Consider the following 23,410-nt stretch of genomic DNA (forward strand, 5'->3'; position numbering starts at 1 on the left):
ACACCAAATCTCTGAACCCAAATCTCTAAACCTTGAAAGGGAAAACAAGCAGCATTTCAGCCCAAACGGAACAGACACAGGCGTAGCTGAATAACTGTACTCTACTACTGATCACTGTTCCCCAAAATCACTACCCCAAAAAATTGAATTTGATACCTGCAGATATAACCAATTCCCCAAAACACTGATATTGATGCCCTCAGGCCTGGTACTAAACTTGTAAACTGATATGTGCGTTCTTGTAGAGATACACTCTAAAAGCACATAGCATGTAAATGAGAGCCAAAACAAGCCTATGTTGGGGTAGGGTTTCCCTGTCCTATTTTGTCAGGAACTAGGGTTTCACTACGCACGCAGCGGTTTCAAACAACCTATCGGGTAAGCAACCTGTCCTAGCTTGGAATGGTCACTATGGATTCCGAATATGCACTAGGTCAAATAGTCAAAAGGGTGCCCCAGTGACAACTGGGGTTTGTGTTCCCATCGTGGCAGAGCCCGTAATCGGTCAGTCTTATGGCACGCTTCTCGAAGCGAGCCTCCGGCAAACCGTTCAGGAATAGCAGACGGCAAACACTGTGACTTAGGCACACCAATGCATATGCAATGTAAAGAAATACATGAGTGTAGTCAAAACAAGATATCACGAGTCCGAGTCAAGTTCTCTAACTCCCCAGCAGAGTCGCCAGAAATTGTAGACGCGCCCGTGGGCCTCATGCTATAGTTCATGACTCAAATTGTCACGGTTTTTAATCTGATCTCATAATGTGCGATGTGAGATTGATAAATCACCAAAGAGTCCAAATCCAGCAAATCGTTTTGAGAAAACAGATTTTTAGAAAGAAGTGCCAAACATGGACTGCTTTGCCAGATACAGAGTCGCCACCTAAATATTTTTTATGGGGGATTTAGAAAACCCTGACTCGTTTGCCTAAGGCCACGTGTCCATCATCACCAAAGTTGCCTTGGCTCCGGAACTTGGGTACGATTGGGGAAGGTCAGCTATGAGCACCCCCACTCGACCGATCAAAGATCGGCCTCTACTAACCATGATATCTAGTTTTGAAAACATTATGCGTTCTTATTCCGATTAATTAACTAATCTTACTATGTGATGCGCACAACACAAAAGTATAGACTAGATCGCCTAATTTGGAACAAAGCATCGCATATCCGTTTATTCGGAAAATGGTTTGGAATTTGCTACTCGCAAGTAGGCTAAAATACGGATTTCAACGAGTTGTTCCAACTCAAGCAATCCAACCTTCACCCACAGGCATTCAGACAGTAATATCACATAAACACATAGCCACATGGTAAGCATGCTGTCATGTTAACATTCACACTCATGCGAGATGCTAAAGCATAAATACTTACAGCGTACTTTAAGCCAAAACAAAGAACATGTTAGCAATCAAACGTATGATCCAAGTCCATGTTAAAAGGCTAATGCATCACAGGCAAAATGCAATCTAGAATAGGCTCGGCTAATCCTAGGATGGCATGTGAAATGCAACAAGTAACATATATTCAAGTTAGATTTGAAATACTATGCAGTTAGTATGATGCACCGAGCCCGGTGCATGCAATATTGATGAATGAATGCACGCATGCATAGTATAAGGTATGCTAAATTAAATATGTCCTAGTACTAACCATCAAAAGCAGGTAAGTAAAAGGGAGAAAGAAAAGGGGGTTGGAAGACATGCACACACACACACACCCACACTTATTACACATTCGCCTTCGCTCGGAGGGGCCAAAAGAATAATACGAATTAATTAACCTACAAGCTAATTAATTATTACAGACCACCTAACTAGTTAAGCAAATTAACTAAGCTAAGAAAGCAATAAAATAGCCTCGGGAAGAGGGTCCAATGCATGCGTGCTCGGGTTTGCTCAGAAATTTGTTGCCATGCACAAGCTGCCTTTGTTTACCCTGCTCTGCTCTTCTGAAAATTATACAAGTCCCAAGGAACACTCTTTGAACACTATGGAGCATCACCGACCAAGGGGAAACATCACCGACCAAGGGGAAACATCACCGACCATGGTAGAAGGGTCATCGACCATTGATATGGCTCTCGGCCTCAAATGTTTGGTCGGTCGGCAATAGAGATGGTCAGCCGACCATGTATGCCTGCAGAATCCTGTTTTGACAGCAGCAGAGGGCAAACATGGCATGGCAATGCATTTCAAGCAAATGTGTGCACCAACACCTTCCTTATCATATTCATGACTCAAAGAGGATGACCCTTGACCCTCGGGCCACCAATCGTGCATTTCAATGCGTGATGGCCAAAGAAGCCAAGTTATGCATTTTGATGTCAAATGAAATGTAAACCAAATAAACACATAAGGCCCAACCTCTATCACTTGATCAAGAGACAAGGCATGCATGCTCAATGCAATGCGACCTAGACATGTGAGCTAAGTATGCAATCATGAGCATGAAAGCAAGTAATGTGTACTAAGTACACAACCTAAACAAACAAACATGCAAGGCATGTAACAACATGTGCAAGCTAACAAGCATGTAATATGCAATGCGAACATGCAAACATGCAAGACACGTAACATGTTAAGCAACCAAGACAAAAGGAAGAAAACATGCTAAATGCAATGTGATTCAAGCATGCAGCACATGCGATAGGCCAAGTATGCAACAACACACAAGGAGAGCATGCAACAACGTGCAAATGAGGGACTTACACGAAGATGGACAGCTCTCTACTAGGTCCAAAACAGTGGCCAAATGCTAAGGAAATGAAGGCCAAATGTACATACAAGCATGCATAGATACATGGTTCAAGACTTAAGCATAAAGAAGCAACTTTTAAGCACACTTAAAAGGGACAAATATGGGCATATGGAAAGCATACTAAGCTCTGAAAATCATGTTAAGAATGGTGCCAAACCAAATAAACAAGACGAACAAGGCATGCAATTATGTCCAAAACTCAAGGCAAGCCAAGGGGCTTAAACCATGGCTATATGAAGCAAGTCCCAAAGGGCCATGGGGACTCAAAACCACCCCAAGGCAGACCAAAACAAGGTCAAAGGCACACCTAGATGGCATCTAAATGGCCTAAGTCTAAAGGCATACAAAAGGGTCCAAACATGGAGCATGAAACACCAACCTTTTAAAGCATTAAAGGAGCATCAAATGCAAGCATACAAGTATGCCGCAAGGACTGAAATGATGCTATAAGTGGTTCCAAACCACTGAAACAAGCCAAGTAATGAATGCTCAACACTCACACACCCAAGGCTAACAAGCCAAAATGCAAGGTGGCTATACAAAGGATGTCATGGATGGCCAAAACAACTTCAAACAGACCTTAAGCATACTAAGACATGCATAAAAGCTTCACAAAGCTAAGCCAAAATCATGCTAGAAACAAGGCTCAAAGCACAAAGCATATTAAGGCAATTTCATGGCATTACAAGACAAGTATGCTAAGCATGCATGGTGTGTCTAAACCAATTAAAAATAGTGCTATATCATGACAAAATAAGCAGAAATACTAGCTAAGACATGGCCAATATGAGCTCAACAATGGTGCTCACACATGAGGCTAAAATGATAACTTTTGAAGACAACAAGGAGAGGGGATGGCCCTCTCCTTCTTAGGACCTCAAAGCACCATCCCCACCACTGAAATCCCTCTGGATTTCAGTGGTGAGGAGGCCCAAACAAGGTGGTCCCGGAGCTCACCAAAATAGCACAAAATGGGGGCCAAACAAGGCCTAAGAGGGGTCAAACAACCCCAAACAACAAAACAACCTTAAACAACTATTTTAAGCACTTAAAATCAGAACTTTTATATGTTATAAGTTAAGCTTAAAAATAGATGCAAGGATGGCTAAAAGCCTATGCAAAAATGGGGAATAAAGAGCAAAGTTCTTACCCTTGAAGACCCCTTTCAAGAACTGAGCTCCAGCTGCTTCCTCAAGCTTGAATCCACTCAAAAACTCTGAAAATCACTCCTTAGTACCTCAGTAGCCAAAGGAAAGTGTAACTCTAGGTGTTTGTGTGCAAAACTATGAACAAAACACCTTAATACACACACAATATGGAAGAGAGGGAGATATAGAGATAGAATAGATACAACTATGTTAACCCTAATCCAGAGCTCTGGAATTCAACCCTCTAACTCTAAGGAGGGAGGAGAAGGCCTCCCTTTATAGAGGATTACTCTTGCAAAGCTTACAAAATAAGCTAAGCAAGAGTGAAATCCCCCCATACATGTGTATGGAGGGGGTGCAAAGTGGGTGTCAGCTAGCACAACTGGCACAAAATATCTACCAAAAGTAGATGCACAGTGGTCGGCTAGCCAGAAATGCCAAATTGACCAAATAAATGGTCGATCGACCAAATAGAGTGCCGACCGATGGCAACAAAACAATGGCCGGTGGCCTCAAGCCATGGCCGGTGAGATGTGGGGATGGCCAACAAGCCATTCCCTGTTCCTCAAAAGCAAAACACAAGTGTTTGGTGCAAAACCAAACACAAAACAGGCAAGTCGAGAGGTCTTGATGCAAGGCACGTGGCTGAGACCTCTAAGAACTCAAGACGAACAAGAACATGGATGATCATCAAGTGTTCAAACGGTGACGTCCAAGTCTTGAGGACGGTCAAAAATGGGATGTCTACACATCCCATTCTTTTATCTCTTCTACATTTGAATCGGTTTTGGGTTGGAGTTGGCACAGTTAGCATCTCCTATTTGTGTAGAGACACCTATCGGTGGTGAGGTCATCTTGAAACAGGGGTGTCGGGGTTGTGACGTAGAAGTCACCGGTCGTCGACTTCCATTTGCATTTGTTTTGCTTGATATGACTAGTTTTGATGTTATTTTGGGTATGGACTGGTTATCGTCATATTGGGCTGTCATAGATTGCTACTGTCAGAGGGTTACTATATATACCTTGAGTGGTGACTGTTTTCATTTCTTGGGGGACCAGGTGGATAGAGTCTTATCACCAGTATATGATTTGCGTGGGCAGAGTGAGCTTAGTTGTCTTCTTGCTAGCTTTTAGAGTAGTGAGTGTGATGAAGTCTGGGTTGAGTTGCCAATGGTGGTTTGTGAGTATCCAGATGTCTTTCCCAAGGATCTTACTAGTTTACCACCTCACTGAGAGATAAAGTTCTCTATTGATTTAGTGTTTAGTACAGCACCAATTTCTATGGCACCGTATCGATTTTCACCTGCTGAGTTGAGTGAGTTGAAGGTTCAACTCCAGGAGTTGTTGGATAAGGGTTTTATTTATCTTAGTGCATCACCTTGGAGAGTACCGGCTCTCTTTTCTAAAAAGAAAGATGGAGCTGTTGTAACTTTGTATTGATTACTTGAAGTTGAACCGAGTAACTGTTAAGAACAAGTACCCGATGCCTCATATAGATGATTTGTTTGATCAGTTGAAGGGGTCTTGTTGTTTCTCAAAGATAGACTTGAGATTAGGTTACCGTCAGTTGAGGGTAAGGGAGGAGGACATTCTGAAGACGGCATTCTGTATGCGGTATGGTCATTATGAGTTCCTAGTAATGCCTTTTGGGCTAACCAATGCACCAGCTGTATTTATGGACTTGATGAACCGGACCTTCCGGGAGTTCCTAGGCCGTTTTGTGGTCATCTTTGTAGACGACATCTTGATTTACTCACATTCTGAGGAGGAGCACAAGGAACACTTGTGAGTGGTGCTTGAGTTGCTTAGAACCCATAAGTTGTATGCTAAGTTTGGGAAGTGTGAATTCTAGCTGAAGGAGGTTAAGTTCTTAGGCCATGTGGTATTCGGGGAAAGGGTGACCGTAGATTCATCCAAGATAAAGACAGTGTAAGATTGGGCACAACCTAAGAATGCCTTTGAAATCCGTAGTTTCCTGGGATTAGCCGGGTATTATCGGAGATTTGTGAAGGATTTCTCTAGGCAAGCTTCACCTTTAACTAAGCTGACGAGGAAGGGGGCCAAATTTGTGTGGGATGAGACTTGTGAAAAGTTGTTCCAAGAACTTAAGGTTAGACTTACCACTGCTTCAGTCTTGATTATTCTGGAAAGGGATTTGGGTTATTCAGTGTATTGTGATGCCTCACGGGAAGGTTTGGGTTGTGTTTTGAAGGCAGTAGCCTATGGTTCGCGGCAGTTGAAAACTCATGAGAGGAATTACCTTACTCACGACTTAGAGCTAGCAATAATGATGTTTTCCTTGAAGATTTGGAGGCACTATTTGTATGGTGAGAGATTAGAGGTGTTTTCCGATCACAAGAGTCTGAAGTATCTGTTTACATAGAAGGACTTGAATTTGAGGCAGAGAAGGTGGATGAAGTTCATAGAGGATTATGATTTTGAGTTGCATTATCATTCGATGAAGGCCAATGTTGTCACCGATGCCTTGAGTAGGAAGTCGATTAGCAATGTAGCTTCTATTGTCATCCGGGAATGGAAAATGTTGGGTACTCTTGGTGAGTTTGACTTGCATCTTGGGGAGTTCATTGAATCTGCGGCCTTTTTTTTCGTAGTGGCATAACCGACACTTGTGAACCGAGTAATGGAGGCGAAGAAAGGCGACCTTGAAGTAGAATCCCTCCGGGAGAAGATTTCCAATGGAAAAGTAGAAAGAGGCTTGACTGTGTATCTCGATCAGAGTGTGATATACCGTGATCGTTTGTTCGTGCTAGAGTCTTGCCAAGAGGAAGTACTCGGAGAGTTTCACCATTCATGCTTTGCAGTGTATCCGGGAGGCACAAAGATGTATCATGAACTAAGTTGCTAGTTTTGGTGGAGAGGTATGAAGAAGGATGTAGTCATGTTGTATTGAAATGCCGTACTTGTCAACAAGTGAAGGTCGAGCATCAGAGGCCAACGGGTCTGTTGCAACCCTTACCTATAGCCGAGTGGAAGTGGGAGTATGTCACGATGGATTTTGTTGTGGGCCTTCCGAGGACTCAACGGAGTTGACCAGTTGACCAAGTCGGCGTATTTTATACATATGCGTGTGAGTGATTTGGTAGACTATCTTGCCGACTTGTATATCAGGGATATAGTGAGGTTGGACGGGGTCCTTGTGACGATTGTTTCGGATAGAGATTCGTGTTTTACCGCTTGGTTGTAGCAGAGATTGCAGAGTGCCTTAGGCACTAAGTTGACCTTTAGTACGACGTATCATCCTCAGATTAACGGGTAGTCCGATCGTACCATTCAGATCTTTTTTGATATGCTTCGAGGCTATGTCCTTGATTTTAAGGGGTTGTGGGAGAGGCATCTGCCCTTAGTGGAGTTTGCTTATAATAATAGCTTCTAATCCAGTATTGGCATGGCACTGTTTGAGGCCTTTTATGGTCGACCTTGTAGATCTCCTGTGTGTTGGGCCAAGGTGGGTGATACACCTTTGTTGGGTCCAGAGTTGGTTCGAAAAACAATGGAGAAAGTTGCACTTATCCGTAAGAGGTTGGTTACAGCCCAGAGTCGGCAGAAAAGTTACGCCGATCATAGGAGGAGACCCTTGTCTTTTGAGGTGGGTGACCATGTCTTTTTAAAGATATCACCTAGGAGGGTTTGATGAGGCCTGGGAAAGTGGAAAGCTATCCCCTCAGTTTATTGGCCCTTTTGAGATCCTTGAGCAGATCGGAGAGATTACCTATCGTTTGGCATTACCGCCACAACTTTCTGAAGTGCATGACATGTTTCATATTAGTATGCTTCGGAAGTATGAGCCGGATCCATCACACGTGTTGGATTGGACCGATTTGGAGGTAGATAAGGATGCCTCGTATAAGGAGAGACCGGTGAGAATCTTGGATAGATGGGACCAAGTCTTGCGAGGCAAGACAATTCCCTTGGTCAATGTATTGTGGAAACATCACGGGGTTGAGGAAGCGACTTGGGAGCGTGAATTGGAAGTTAGAAATATCCAGACTTACTTGTTGATGTCTGATTATATGTTGAGATTTTAGTTTTGTGCATGAACTATAAAGACATTGTATATGTTTTGAATTATGAGAGCATTGTATATGTTGGATATGTTTCGGAAATGCATGTTTAATTTGAACATTGTATATGTTGCTTTAGTTTTGGAAATGCAAATTTATCATAAGCATTGAATATGTTTTGGAAATATGAGATATAAGTATTGAAATTGGTTAAATTTTGGGAGATGTGTATTGTGTAAGTGTTCATCTTGTGAAGGGATTGAATGACCGGTAAATGGGTCATGGTGTTGAGTATTGGTTTGTAATCATTTTGGAAGTTAGCTAATCTTGATTTTGAAACTTAAATTGTAAATTTCAGGAACGAAATTCTTTAGGAGGGGGGGAGGTTATAACGATCCCGATTTTTACTCAGCTCTTGTAATATTCTAGGTCGGGTTTAATGCTTTCATATTGTTGTCTATCTCTTTCTTCTCTTGTATACCTTTGAAATTGGTCTTTGGGTTGTTGTGGTTGTGTTTGGAATAGGTTGGTTACTTAGTTTTCAAACTTTGTTTTGCCTAGATTTTTGGTTTTTCGCTCGAGCGGCCATTCTTGCGCTTGAGCGGCCTTTTTTGCGCTCGAGCGGGAGTTGCAAACCTTCAATACTTTGCACGTCTACAAAAGTACCGGAAGGGTGTCTTTCACGCTCGAGCGTCCCTTCTTGAGCTTGAGCGATTGGTCTGTTGTCTGCAAAAGTTTTGGAGGTGTGTATTCTATGCTCGAGCCGGCCTCTTCTTGCACTCGAGCGGAACAAATCTTTGTGTCTGACGCTCAAGCGTGAAACTCTCGGCTTAAACGGACTGCGCGTATATCAGATCTCGAAAAGCACTTTTTACATCACTTTTTTATATCCTTTCAGCCAAAACCCTAAAGTTGAGAGCCTTTCTCTCTAAAATACTCTCCCTTTCTACATTTTGGCCTAGATCCTTTGATCTCTCCACCCTACTCCCTTTGATAAAGAGGTGGAGCTTCTCAAGATCTTCTCTTTGAACCGATTAGAGTTGGATTTCGGAATTTTTGGGGTTTCTCTCTTGCTTGGCTCATCTTCTCTATTTGAGATAGGGATATTCTATACTTTGGTATGAGTTTTAACTTAGTTATTTGTTGTTATGTATAAATGGTGGAAATTTTGGGAGTTTTTGAGTAAACTTAGGGTTTGGTCTCAAATTGAAAGAAAGGTTTCTATGTAAGATTATATAATTGATCATGGGGTTTGGTTTTGAATTTACCTGATCTTAAAATAGTTGATTTTAACCTATGAATCAATATTAGAAGAATGAGAAGTTTTGCCCTAATTTATCTTGAATAATTATTTTGTAAAAATAATGAAATTGGTACGAACAATGTGAAATTAAGAGGATGTATGTATGAATGGTGTAGTTGGATTTATTGAATCACTCACCTATGAAAATTTGAGAAATTATCTGTTTTAAAGATTGTATATCTGTTTAGAAATATATGTCTTGGGTTATTGGTGGAAGATAGCTATGATTGTTGTAGAAATTGTATGAGGATTAGGTAAATTGAAACTAATCAGTTAAATTGAGTCATTGAATATGGCAGTATGATAAGGCATTGTATATGCATAGTTGGTAGTCATTGAATATGACGATGCTTTTAGATACATTGTATATGTATGACGTTTTGTGAGGAGAAAGGGGATGTATTCCATGTTTTGGGAGGAGATAGGGGATGGACTCCGTTGAAAATTAAGTTGGCGGAAGTGTCCAGGGTGAAAGTTTCGAAATCTTATGTATATATGGGTGCCGATCCCGCGGACAAAATTTCTGTAAAATGGCAAGATTTGAAAGTGTTTATGTGATAGTTATGTTGATTGAAATGTAGTCTCAATTGGGTTATTCGGAAAATTATAAACGTGGCCTATGAGTTGTTTTGAAATGAACTAACGTGGAGTGAATAAATGGAAATGAATTGAGATGTGTATATCGGTACTGAATGGTCATGAGAAGAATGTGCATAAATGTTTATCTGGCACTTATATCTTAGTTAAACTTCATACATTGTATTAGACTGTTTCTACTGGGCTTTGGCTCACCCTACTTAAGAAACCATTTTTAGGTACCGGTGACATACTTCCTCCAAAGACGTAGCTTGGGAGGACTTAGGAGCTGGAGACTCTATTTTGTTATTTTGTGTTTAAATGTTTATTCAAGCGAAGGGCTTTACATATATAGAGCTTACGACTCTTTTTTGTTGTAACCAAATGATATCTTGGAAAGATATAAGTCCGTAGGGCATTCATTTTGTTATTATTAACTAATGTTACATGCTATAGATTTAGGATGAACATTTATGAATTTATAATGCATGTAATAACTTTTTGTAATATAAACTCTGATGAATGAAAGTATATCCAGTCTATTATACACTCTTCTTTAATGAATTGGATTTATTTGTATTATTTTGGAGGCGTTACAATGGTTTTCGGATCTATCTTTTTTAGGACTAGGAATAACCATTTTAGCCAAACACCCCCACGCTTTTAAATATTTGTAGAATGGTAATCTCCTATTCCATATTTTATAAGGTGTTTGATTCACTTTTTTCCCAGATACTTTATTAAGAATATAATTAGCAGAAAGTATTGCTTCCTCCCACAAGTTCTGAGGTAATCCAGAACTTATTAACATGACATTCATCATTTCTTCTAAAGTCTTATTTTTCCTTTCAGCAATTTCATTTTGCTGAGGTGAGTAAGGAGTGGTGGTTTGATGAATTATTCTATGTTCTTTACAAAAATCACTAAAAGGTGATTCATATTCACCACCTCTATCACTTCTTAGAATTTTAATTTTCTTACTAAGTTGATTTTCAACTTCATTATTATATTAAATGAAAGTTTCTAAAGTTTCATCTTTGGTTCGAATTAAATAAACATAACTATATCTAGTATAGTCATTTATGAAAGTGATAAAATATTTTTTTCCACTTGTAGTTTGAATTGATTTAAAATCACAAATATCACTATGAATTAATTCAAATGGTTCAGTACTTCTTTCAATTGAATGAAAATGGGTTTTAGTTAATTTTTCCTCAATACAAATTTCACACTTATGATTTGGATCAATTTCAAATTTAGGTAAACATTCCATATTAATTAATCTACACAAAGATCCATAATTAATATGTCTTAGTCTACCAGTCATAAATATGAAGACTCAAGCAAGTAAGAAGAAGATATATTTTTATTAATCATAAAAGATTCAATAGTCACTACATTCATTTTGAAAATGTCATTATTCATGTAATATTTTCCTACATACATGCCATTTTTGGTAAGTACAAATTTGTTACTCTAAAAAACTTGCCTAAACCCATTCTTGCTCAACAAAGATCCGGAAACAAGATTCTTGCGAATGACCAGTACATGCAGCACATTGTTCCTTTCCAGATGTCATCTTCAGAATAACCTTTCCTTGTCCTTCGACTTTAGACATCGAGGAGTTACCCCATGAATAGTTGTTCTTCATTGTCCACCATAGAATAGAAAGAGAATATCTTTTTGTTAGCACAAATGTGACGAGTAACACTAGTGTCCACCCACCATTCTTTGAGATTTCCGTCAAGGTTGATTTTAGACACAACAATTGAAAGGTTTATGTCTTCAACACCATTGGAGATTCGGTCCACTTGGTGACATTGGCTTGAGCAGGTTTCTTACTTGAACTTCATTTACCTTTGAGCTTGCTACGACAATCTTTGGCCCAGTGTCCTTTGTCACAAATGTAGCATTTGTCGTTAAACTTGAATTTCTTGGTTTCCCTTCCCTCAGAGCCTTGTGAGGAACTTTCTCTAGTAAATTTCTGTTTCTTTGCTTTTGGTGCATGTTCCACTACATTAGCTTTGACTCCATAGGATGCTTTCCAAGCTTCTTCTCACAAGTTTGGTTGTCTTCCTCAATCCTCAAATGCATAATCAATTCCTCTAAAGTCATTTCTTTGCACTTGTATTTGAAATAATTCTTGAATTCCTTCCAACCTTGTGGTAACTTTTCAATTAGGGCAACAACTTGAAAGGACTCGTTTAGTGACATGCCTTCAGCATGGATGTCATGCAAAATGAGTTAAAGACCCTGAACTTGTCTGATCATAGTTTTTGAATCAACCATTACAAAATCTAGAAATTTGCCCACAACAAATTTTTTCGAGCTAACATCTTTTGTTTTCTATTTTTTCTCCAAGGACTCCCATAATTCCTTTGTTGTCTTGATAGGGCTATAAAGGTTGTCTTATGTATTATCAAGCCCATTCAAGATATAGTTGCGGCAAAGGAAATCCGCATGCTTCCAAGTATCGACTACAACAACCACTTGTTAGTTGGTTTCATCATCCTTTAGAACAAGAACATCTTTATGAAGGAAACGTGCCAAATTTAATGTCGTAACATAGAACAACATTTTTTACTACCATCTTTTAAAGTTAGTTCCTAGGAACTTTTCTGGCTTTTCCCTGTGATATACTGGGACTATCACAACAGTAGGAGGGATTGAGGCAGTTGCAACATCGATCGGGTCAAAGGTTTGAGCAATTTCAGTAGCCATTAAAATTCTAAATATAGAAAATTGTTCTAACAATCTTAATACAGATTCGCCGCCACACAGGTGCTAACGGATTATCGGAGCCTTTTTTCCAGGATACATTGATCACTCACACAGATTGTAGTAGCACTACAAACAATTTGTTCTGGCTAACCAGAACCTGAATTTAGAAACTCTCTTAAAACTCTATGAATTAGTATGAAGAATAAATGCAGCACAGAAGGAAAACATGAAAGGAAAAATGGAATGAATTGAATCTGCTGGAGGATCTTGTATTTATAAGCCACGAGGTTTCTATTCGGAAGGGCAGAAAACCTTTCGAACAGGTGTGAAACCTAGAACCACCGGAAAATGAAGAGAGGCAACCGGAGAGGCACTGTTATGGGAAGCAAAAAATTCGAATTCAAATTTTGGTGTAAACATTTGAATTAATCCATTAGGATTTCAAATTTTCTGCTAGAATTTTTGAAAAAATTCAAATTAAAGCTACAACCCAACCCAACCCACAACATGCACCTGTGCCCGGTCCGACTGGACTGACTGTGGCGCACGTGTGGTGGATTTGGGTCAAACTCATTTTGTCAATAACTCCTCTCCTTACAAAACTTGGGGTGCCCCTTAGGACCCATCCCAAGTATGTCAATGTAAAGCTTATATACTTATATAAGCTCTCTTATTGTTTCTATATGGAACATCCAAAACAAGGTAACCGACGTTTGACTCTTCAACTTCCTATTTCACGAAATTAAAAACGATGTCAACTTCTCATTCACTCATAAATGGTCTTGACAATCCGTCTTCACCTTGTAACTTGCCATGCGGTAAGAAACATGTCACCACTTGGACCTACCTCAAACTACGTGTGGGCCCCACTTAAATTTGGGCTCAAAGACTGCCCAAAATAAGCCTACAAAACCAAAATTTCCAACAATTTCAAGCTCAGTACACCTAGAAAATGGCCCCATGGGGTCAAACATTAAGTAATTGGGTTTCTATTTTTTCTTTTTGCAAATCAACAAATCTGGAAAAAAGCTCAAAAGAATACACAATATAATTATATATTTTAGTTATGAGTGTGATATCCTTTTACATACATGACCTTAGTACAGAGAAGGAAAAAAAAATTCAAAACACACCATAGACTTCCCATATGTCATTAAACATACCCTCTTATATGATACACTAGATCCAAAGATTTTTTAATTGTATCTAACTTGGAGATAGATAATGATATATTTGTAGCAAATATTGTTATATCTAACCTCTCGTGAGAAGTTAGTTAGTCCTCAGCCAAGAAGCTTTAACCACTTGAACAGCAACATGGCTATGGCAAATAAAATAATTGGAAAAACAGTTATACCTCCAACAATCCCAGACCACTGTCCAAGGGTTGCGGAATCAGTGATAGAAATGTCGATGTTCATGCCAAAGTAACCTGAAGCCACGATCCCTGAGTGCATCATCAGAGTTGCTGTAGAAATAATTACGCCCATTCGCAGGAGTTGATTCTGTTTGTCATCCAATACGATGTTGATGTAGTCCTCTATGTTGTGGATGTATTCGCGTAGCTTTAAAAACCAAACAAGAAGAATTACAGCATTAGAATGATCTTGACAGATTCAGAAGAAACACCATCTCATTTTTTTTATTATTATTTTATTTTTTTCACTCTTTTATTCATTGCTGAAAATTTTTAAAAGATTTTTTTTTTTTTGGATGGAATACAAAGAAACCAAAGACACAAGACATGAGATATAGGACTGCGTGATAAAGAATTTAACCAACTACAAATATTGACATGTTCTTTGATTTTGTATAGTTAAAAGGAGTTGTCATTAAATTTCATATAGCATGCTAAAGTCATATAACATCATTGTAATTTTGGTATACATGTCATTGAAGGGACGATCAGCTGTGCTATATGCACATAAATTTTTCATAGAACTAATCACAGAAGAAGGGTGGAACCCACATGTGGAACACTTATCATTCCCTCGGGAGGATTGGGAAAAAGGAAGTGGGGAAAGTAGATGGGAGGATGGAAACAATTTCCTTCATTGGCAGGAAAGAAAAGGGTGGGGAAAGAAAAACTTCATCAAAATCAATCATCCTAATATGTGTGAAGAGGAAGAAGGGAAAAAGGGAAACATTTTACTCACATTTTCCCCCCTTCAAATAAACACCCTTCGCTGATAAGTAAAAGTATTTTGGTGAAACAAAGTAACACTTTCTGCTCAACCAAACAGACAGACAAAGAGAGTACCATCTGCTCTGTTGTGCTTTTGATCCCTCCTAACTCTTCTTTTTCCTCTAAAGTTTCCAAATAACCAAACAAATCTACTTTAGGAATTAGAAGTGGGGTAGCAATATCTAAAAGGTAAAAACAAAGAGAAGTTTAGCATACCGTTGATAGTTTGTTTAATATTCCTTCTATTTGCACAAAGTAGGCTCCCAATAGCATTTCCAACTCTTCAACATTTGGTTTGAGATCACTTACATCTATAGTACTGCTTTTGCTGCTCACATCCTCATCACTGAAAATTGAAAACCAACAAGCATGATGAAGCACATTGAGTTAAAATTTATTGAAAAATAAGAACTTCTTTGTTTATTAATGCCTTAATAGTTATAGGTGAAGGTAAAATCAATACCTAGACAGGGTTCAAATTAGACTATGAGATTTATCGGGAAAACAAGATCAAACCTAAACCAACATTGAAAAATTAGACTATGAGATTTATCGGGAAGTTACTCAGTTAGTGTTGCTGCAAAACCAACATTGACAATGTAGTTTTTCAATAATGTCTTGATGATCTTTGTATAATAAAGAAAACTTCTAAATTATTCCACATGAAAAGATATTACAAGAATCTAAATGGAAATTAATTTACCTATCATTGCCCGATTTAAATGCATTTGCATCATTCCCTAGTTCATCTTCTAAACCTTCAGATTGCAAGGTGGCAAGCTTATCAGTCAAGTACATTCGAACCATATCTATGTCGTCATCCAGTAGATGTTCAAATTCATCCCTCACCTATAAAATATATGGCATAATATCATTATTTTGAATCAATACGCTACTTTTCTGAACAAGAAATTTTTTTTTTTATATAGAAAAAGGGAAAAGAAAAGAAAAGTCCCTTATCAAGAATTAATGTGATGCAATGGAAAACAATTAACAAAACTAAAAAGTGATGAGTATTAATGAAGTCAATGAGATAATACTATACCTTTTGCACACGCCCAGACAAAGCAACCAAACGACCTTTTATGACTCTCACGTGTTTGAGATTATGCATACTGGTTTTAGTTGATAACTCATTTAAAGCTGGGTATGCCTCTTCTTCTAATGTGGAAGTCTGGATAAATATACCAACACAGATTTGTAAAAATTACATCTCTAAAGAAACTGAAATTAGACCACTTTGATGATATAGTTAAGCATTAACTAAAAACTGAAAACTCAACTTCCAGTGAAACCTAATTTGTGAAAAAAGAAAAACAAAAAAGGTGAATGCATTCAAAGATCATACATGCTTCAATGGTATCTCAGTAAAAGGTCCACAACCAACAAGAAGATTGATTCATGGCATTTGATGCATGATTTACATTGTTTGAAAGATTTTAATGTAAGAATATCCATAAAGTGGCCCATGTAACGCCCTCAAAATAATAACAATAAACCCATCAGATAAGACATGCATTGATATATAAACTAACCACATTCCTTTATTCATTAGAGTTCCGTCACATTAGTATTACATGTTATCATCAAAACAAAATGCCCTACGGGCTTACAGCTTTCCAAGTTAACACTTGGTTACAACAAGAGTTCTAACTCGTTTACACATTAAGCCCTTGGCTTGAAGTTACACATATAATACATCAAAAGTGAAACGACAAAACTATGCCCGCCACAAGCCTCCCAGCTATGTCCTTGGAGGTGGCATGCTTCCTGCACCTGAAAATGATATTCCCATATAGGGTGAGCCACAGCCCAGTAGAAATACACTAAACCACCCATGGACAATGACTAAAACATTAGCAATTGATAGTTGGTCACCACTGATTCAATCACATAAATTACATATTTATGTCAACGACTTACAAGTCCCAATTACTTTTCATTTTCCCTTTTTCAACAGATAAGCATGCTAGCTCTATCATCATTTCCACAGATATGTATAAAAACTATATCTCACATTCAGATAAGCATAAAAGCTATATCCACATTCTCAACAGATATGTATATCAACAATATCCACAGATAAGCATACAAGCTGTATCCACACTTTACAACAGATATGTATATCAACAATATCCACAGATAAGCATACAAGCTGTATCCACACTTTACAACAGATATGTATATCAACAATATCCACAGATAAGCATATAAGCTGTATCCACACTTCATACTTCACAAAGATAAGCATATGAGCTCTATCTTCACTTCTCTAGACAAGCATATGAGCTCTGTCTACGGAGTACATCCCCTATCTCCTCCAAATACCTATCCGGTTTAGAGGTCCATCCCCTATCTTCCCCTAAACCGCGGAGTACATCCCCTATCTCCTCCTCTACACATAACGTATATAAACACATTGGTTCTATATACAATCACACAATACAAACAATTAATGTATTCTAGCAACTGTTAAGTTCCATCACACATTCCATTGATTAGTTTCAGTTTGCCTAATCAACATACATTGTCTACAACAATCACGACTATCCTCCACCGATAGCCCAAGCAGTTATTTCTAAAACAGAAAATAAATGCACAAATGGATATTCAATCAACATTTCATTTCCTCATTTCTCACCAATTAATTATCCCAATTAATTAACCAATGTAATTAGACCATTTTCCATAATTACCATTTCAACCCTTAGGTCCCATTTTCATCAATGATTCAACAATCATTCCATTTTTCTATGCCAAACATGCAACTAGGTTTATTATGAATAAAACCCCAACCTTTGTAAAATTACACAAAAGCCCCAAACCTTTACAAGATTACCAAACCAAGCCCAACATCTCAAAATACCAAAATTTAAAGACAAAACCCATAGAGAGGAGTAGGTTATCCCTACCTCAAATTCGGAGTCCCAAAGGAGAAGACGACAAAACCCAACGTGCTCCAAAACCCGAGATTTTCAGATTAAAATGAAGCCCTCGACGATCAACAACTTTTTTGTAAAGGCCAAAGGTGAGTAAATCACTCCTACTAGATCAAAACCTAGAGAGAAGGTAGAGTCTAGAGTGAGAGGCTCAACAATGGTGATTTTGGAAAAGTAAGAGAGAGAAGAGAAAGCAAAAAGTGATTTGGAAAGTCACAACTTCGGGTCTTTAACCCAGGTCTCCGCTCGAGCGTAAAACACCCCGCTCGAGCGGCCACTCACAGACTTACGCTCGAGCGGCCAACCTCCCGCTCGAGCGCAGAATGCACTCGCTCAGCACTTTTGCAGAAACAGACCTACGCTCGAGCTCCCAACCCTACGCTCGAGCTCACAACACTGCACAACAAGATACTGGATGGATGTATTCCCCGCTCGAGCGCCAACACCTCCGCTCGAGCGGACAGGCCAAAGATCTGAGCAACTAGTTTTGGTTTCTAAACTCAACCAACCTGTAACAAACCCGCTCAACACATCCTATAACTCAAATACAAAGTAAGAAAGGATGTAAACAAGACAATAAACAACTACCAACATCCACGGACACATGTCCGGATCACTATACAACAAGGGTAAACTCGGGATCGCTATAACCTCCCCCCCTTAAAGAATTTCGCCCCCGAAATTAAGCACAAGTTTTCAAAAACAAGTTTTTCTCCAATTTAGACAATGCTACACTTGAACATTCAACAATTCGACCCATTACCGGTCATCCTATCCCTTTAACAAGAGACATATCACAATATGTAAACAACATATGTACTTCCAACATGCATCAACATTATGCACTATCTTTCCAATTTCAACAATATATTCAACATATACAATGTTACATTCAACTGCCATATGAGGCAAGTTCCCAAAACATACTTCCAATAACCAAAACATTTTCAATGTTTCACAACTTAAGACATATATAAAAGCTCTTAAGTTCAACGAAATGTAAAATTTAAATATAAGATTACATAACAACAAACAAGTCCGGATATTTCTCTCGGACTTCCAACTCACGTTCCCAAGTGGCTTCCTCCACTCCGTGATGTTTCCACAAGACTTTCACCAAAGGAATGGTCTTGCCACGCAGGACCTGATCCCGCCTATCCAAGACCCGAACCGGTCTCTCCTCATACGAGGCATCCTCAACTACCTCTAAATCAGTCCAATCCAACACATGTGATGGATCTGGCTCATACTTCCGGAGCATACTCACATGAAACACGTCATGCACTCCGGACAACTGCGGCGGTAAGGCTAACCGATAAGCAACCTCACCTATCCTCTCAAGGATCTCAAAAGGACCAATAAACCGAGGGGATAACTTCCCACTCTTCCCAAACCTCATCAGGCCTCGTCTAGGTGATATCTTCAGAAAGACATGATCACCCACCTCAAACGCCAAAGGCCTCCTCCTACGGTCGGCATAACTCTTTTGTCGACTCTGGGCTGTAACAAGCCTCCTACGGATAAGCTCAACTTTCTCTGTCGTCTCCCTAACCAACTCCGGACCCAACAAAGGTGCATCACCCACCTCGGCCCAACAAACTGGAGACCTACACGGTCGGCCATACAAGGCCTCAAACGGTGCCATACCGATGCTAGACTGAAAACTGTTGTTGTAGGCAAACTCTACCAATGGCAAGTGCCTCTCCCACGTCCCACTGAAATCCAGGACACAACCCCGAAGCATATCCTCGAGGATCTGAATAGTACGCTCGGACTGCCCGTCAGTCTGAGGATGATAAGCCGTACTAAAGGTCAACTTAGTGCCCAAGGCACTCTGCAAACTCTGCCACAACCTAGCAGTAAAACGAGGATCTCTATCTGAGACGATCGTCACTGGGACCCCGTGCAATCTCACTACGTCCCGAATATACAAATCGGCAAGATGATCTACCGAATCTCTCACGCGCATAGGAATAAAGTGCGCCGACTTGGTCAACCGGTCTACAACCACCCAAACAGCATCACTACCCCGCTGAGTCCTCGGAAGACCTACAACGAAGTCCATAGTGACATGCTCCCACTTCCACTCGGCAATAGGCAAGGGTTGCAACAAACCCGCTGGCCTCTGATGCTCGGCCTTCACTTGCTGGCAAGTAAGGCACTTCGATACGAAAACAGCCACATCTCTTTTCATACCCCGCCACCAAAACTGGCGACCCAAATCCCGATACATCTTAGTACCTCCCGGATGCACCGCAAGGCGCGAATGGTGAAACTCTCGGAGTACTTCCTCACGGCAAGCCTCCGGTACAAACAAACGGTCTCGGTATCTCACACTCAGGTCGGGATACACCGTCAAACCCTTCTCAACTTTCCCACTGGAGATCTTCTCTCGGAGGGATTCTACCTCAAGGTCACCTCTCTGTGCCTCTAACACTCTAGTCACAAGTGTAGGCTGCGCAACAACAGAAAACAAGGCCGCAGCCTCGACAGATTCGCCCAGTAGCAAATCAAACTCGCCAAGTGCTCCCAACATCTCCCATTCCCGGATGGCTATACAAGCTACATCACTAATGGTCTTCCTACTAAGGGCATCGGCCACAACATTGGCCTTTCCCGGATGATAATGCAACTCAAAATCATAATCCTCGATGAACTCCATCCACCTCCTCTGCCTCAGATTCAAGTCTCTCTGTGTAAACAGATACTTCAAACTCTTATGATCCGAGAATACCTCGAACCTCTCACCATACAGGTAGTGCCTCCAGATTTTCAAGGCAAAGATCACAGCTGCTAACTCTAGGTCGTGTGTGGGGTAATTTTTCTCGTGTATTTTCAACTGACGAGAGCCATAAGCTACCACTTTTCCCTCTTGCATCAACACACAACCCAAACCCTCTCGTGAGGCATCACAATAAACCGCATAACCCAACTCTCTCTCCGGAATAATCAACACCGGAGCGGTGGTCAATCTAACTTTCAGCTCTTGGAACGACTTTTCACAAGTCTCACTCCACACAAACTTGACTCCCTTCCGAGTCAGTCTAGTCAACGGTGACGCTAACCTGGAGAAATCTTTCACAAACCGACGATAATACCCAGCTAATCCCAGAAAACTGCGGATCTCAAACACACTCTTAGGCTGTGCCCAACCTTGCACTGCCTCAACCTTGGATGTATCAACAGACACCCCTTCCCCGGATACCACATGGCCTAAGAATTTGACTTCCCTCAGCCAGAACTCACACTTCCCAAACTTGGCATACAGCCTATGGGCTCTAAGTAATTCAAGCACCACTCTCAAGTGTGCCTCGTGCTCCTCCTCAGAAGACGAATAGATAAGGATATCATCCACGAAAACAACCACAAAGCGGTCTAAGAACTCCCGGAAAATCCGGTTCATCAAGTCCATAAAGACTGCCGGTGCATTGGTAAGCCCGAATGGCATCACCAGAAACTCGTAATGGCCATACCGCGTACGGAATGCCGTCTTAGGAACATCTTCCTCCCTGACCCTCAACTGATGGTAACCCGATCTCAAGTCTATCTTAGAGAAACAACGGGAACCCTTCAACTGGTCAAACAAATCATCTATACGGGGCATAGGATACTTATTCTTAACCGTAGCCCGATTCAACTTCCGGTAGTCTATACACAATCTCAAGGCACCATCTTTCTTTTTAACAAAGAGGGCCGGTGCTCCCCACGGTGAAACACTAGGGCGAACAAAGCCCTTATCGAGCAATTCCTGGAGCTGAACTTTCAACTCAACCAACTCTGCTGGAGCAAAACGGTAAGGTGCCATAGAAATCGGCGCCGTACCAGGCACTAAATCAATAGAGAACTCTATCTCTCGGTGAGGTGGCAAACTAACAAGATCTTCGGGAAAGACATCCGAATACTCACAAACCACCCTCGGTAATACAACCTGGGTCTCACCACTCTCACCACTCTCAAAACTGGCAAATAGACTACTAAGTTCACTTCGCCCTCGCGAATCATACCCCGGTGGCAAAACACTACCAACCCGGTCTCCCAAGAAATGGAACCACTCCCCGCTCAAGGTACACAACGTAACCCTCTGGCGGTAGCAATCAATAACAGCCCGGTATGACGATAACCAGTCCATACCCAAAATAACATCAAAACCCTTCATGGGCATGACAACAAACGGAAAAGGAAGCCTATAGTCGGCGACCTCTATATCACATCCTCTAACACCCTGTTTCAGAATCAACTCACCACCCAAAGGCGATACCACACAAATAGGAGATGCTAACTGTGCTAACTCCAATTCCAAAACAGATGCAAATGCAGCAGATACAAAAGAATGAGATACACCCGTGTCTATCAACACATTAGCAACTGAGTTGCAAAACAGAAAAGTACCTCTCACTACTGATGGAGCCGGTACTAAATCCTGCGCGGTAACAGCATACACGCGCCCCGTAGGCCCCTGGTCTACCTGCTCACCTCTCGGAGCAAAAGACTGCTGCACAGACTGGGATGACGAAGCTCCCGGATTGGCCCTCGAGGCCTGCACAGACTGAGCTGGCTGAAAACCCTGCGTCTGCCTAGACCCAGACGCTCCCGAAGTGGCACTCAACTGTGGGCAAAACCTCTTCATGTGCCCAGGTTGTCCACACTGATAACAAATCAAGAGCTGCCCCCTGCCCAAACTCTGACTCGGCGGTCTAGCTGAAGAAGAAGCAGCTTTCTGACCCCCACCCTTCTGCGGGCAAACAGAAACCTTGTGACCCAGCTGGCCACACTTGTAACAAGTGAATTCTCCCTGACTGCCTCTCCCCGAGCCTACACTAGGCACTGGAAAGGTCGATCTAGAGACTGCACCCTGAGACTGCTGAGGGTTAGAACCCCTCTGCCTCCTGCCATCACTCTGACTATCCTGGCTCCTCTTGGAGCCTCTCTGACCCTCATCCTCCTCCTGCATCATAAGCTCCATATGAGCTGCAGCATCCACTAGGTGTCTATACTCTCGAATATAAGACCCACCAACTCTCAACTTGAGGCCCCGCCTCAACTTCCGCTCAAACTCATAGCAACGGCGTTCCTCAGACGCCACCAGTTCAGGTGCAAACCTGGACAGACTGGTAAAAGTAGCCTCAAACTCGGCCACTGACAAGCCCTGCTGATTAAGCCGGCTAAACTGATCCCTCAGCTTCTCCCTAGCTGCTGCTGATAAAAACCTCTCCTGAAAAGCATTCACAAACGCCTCCCAAGTACCACCAACACGAGCTTTCTCGTACTTCCACCATTGACCCGCATCTCCCTTCAGTTGGAATGATGCCAAGGTCACTTTCAGTGCTCCGTCCTCGATGCCAAGCATCTCAAACGTCTTCGTTGTCTGTTCGAGCCATTCATCTGCCTTAAGCGGCTCTTTAGGATCCCCGATAAACTCGTCCGGATTACACCGAAAGAACTCCCTCTTCAAGAAGGAAGGCCCTGTCTCAGCTGCCTGATTCCCAGCTCTAAGAATACCTAAAGCTCCTGCTATCTCTCTGGCCAAGGCACCCATAGCCTGCTGACCCACTGGCTCGGCCACATTGGCCTGCCCAACTCCCTCCTGCACAACCGGAATCTCACCCTGTAACGGTACTTCCTGCCTTGCAGGTCTACCACGCCTAGCACCTCTTCCTCGTCCTGACCTCCTAATAAAGGTAGCACAGAACGTTAGCACATTCATAGGTGTGCCGAAACTAAACACTCACGTCCTAATGCGTGGACAAGTGTAATTC

General features: G+C 41.1%; 1 protein-coding gene across 2 annotated transcripts in view; it reads right to left on the reverse strand.

The window, feature by feature from the left end:
• Positions 1-13,569: 13,569 nt before the first annotated feature.
• The window catches only part of LOC114260368 (magnesium transporter MRS2-F-like), a 33,445-nt gene continuing 23,604 nt past the window's right edge, over positions 13,570-23,410 (reverse strand). Inside the window, exons 3-6 of one of the 2 annotated variants that reach the window (XM_082900152.1) lie at positions 15,761-15,889; positions 15,419-15,564; positions 14,932-15,061; positions 13,570-14,095 (exon numbers count right to left, since the gene is read on the reverse strand). In XM_082900152.1, coding sequence (XP_082756278.1) covers positions 13,814-14,095; positions 14,932-15,061; positions 15,419-15,564; positions 15,761-15,889 — 687 coding nt within the window. In that variant the 3' untranslated portion in view covers positions 13,570-13,813. The remainder of the gene's footprint in view (positions 14,096-14,931; positions 15,062-15,418; positions 15,565-15,760; positions 15,890-23,410) is intronic. The other variant, XM_082900153.1, reaches the window with a different exon arrangement.

Source organism: Camellia sinensis, chromosome 12 (assembly GCF_055761805.1).
Source record: "Camellia sinensis isolate YWXY chromosome 12, ASM5576180v1, whole genome shotgun sequence".
In the NCBI taxonomy this organism is placed as follows: Eukaryota; Viridiplantae; Streptophyta; class Magnoliopsida; order Ericales; family Theaceae; genus Camellia; species Camellia sinensis.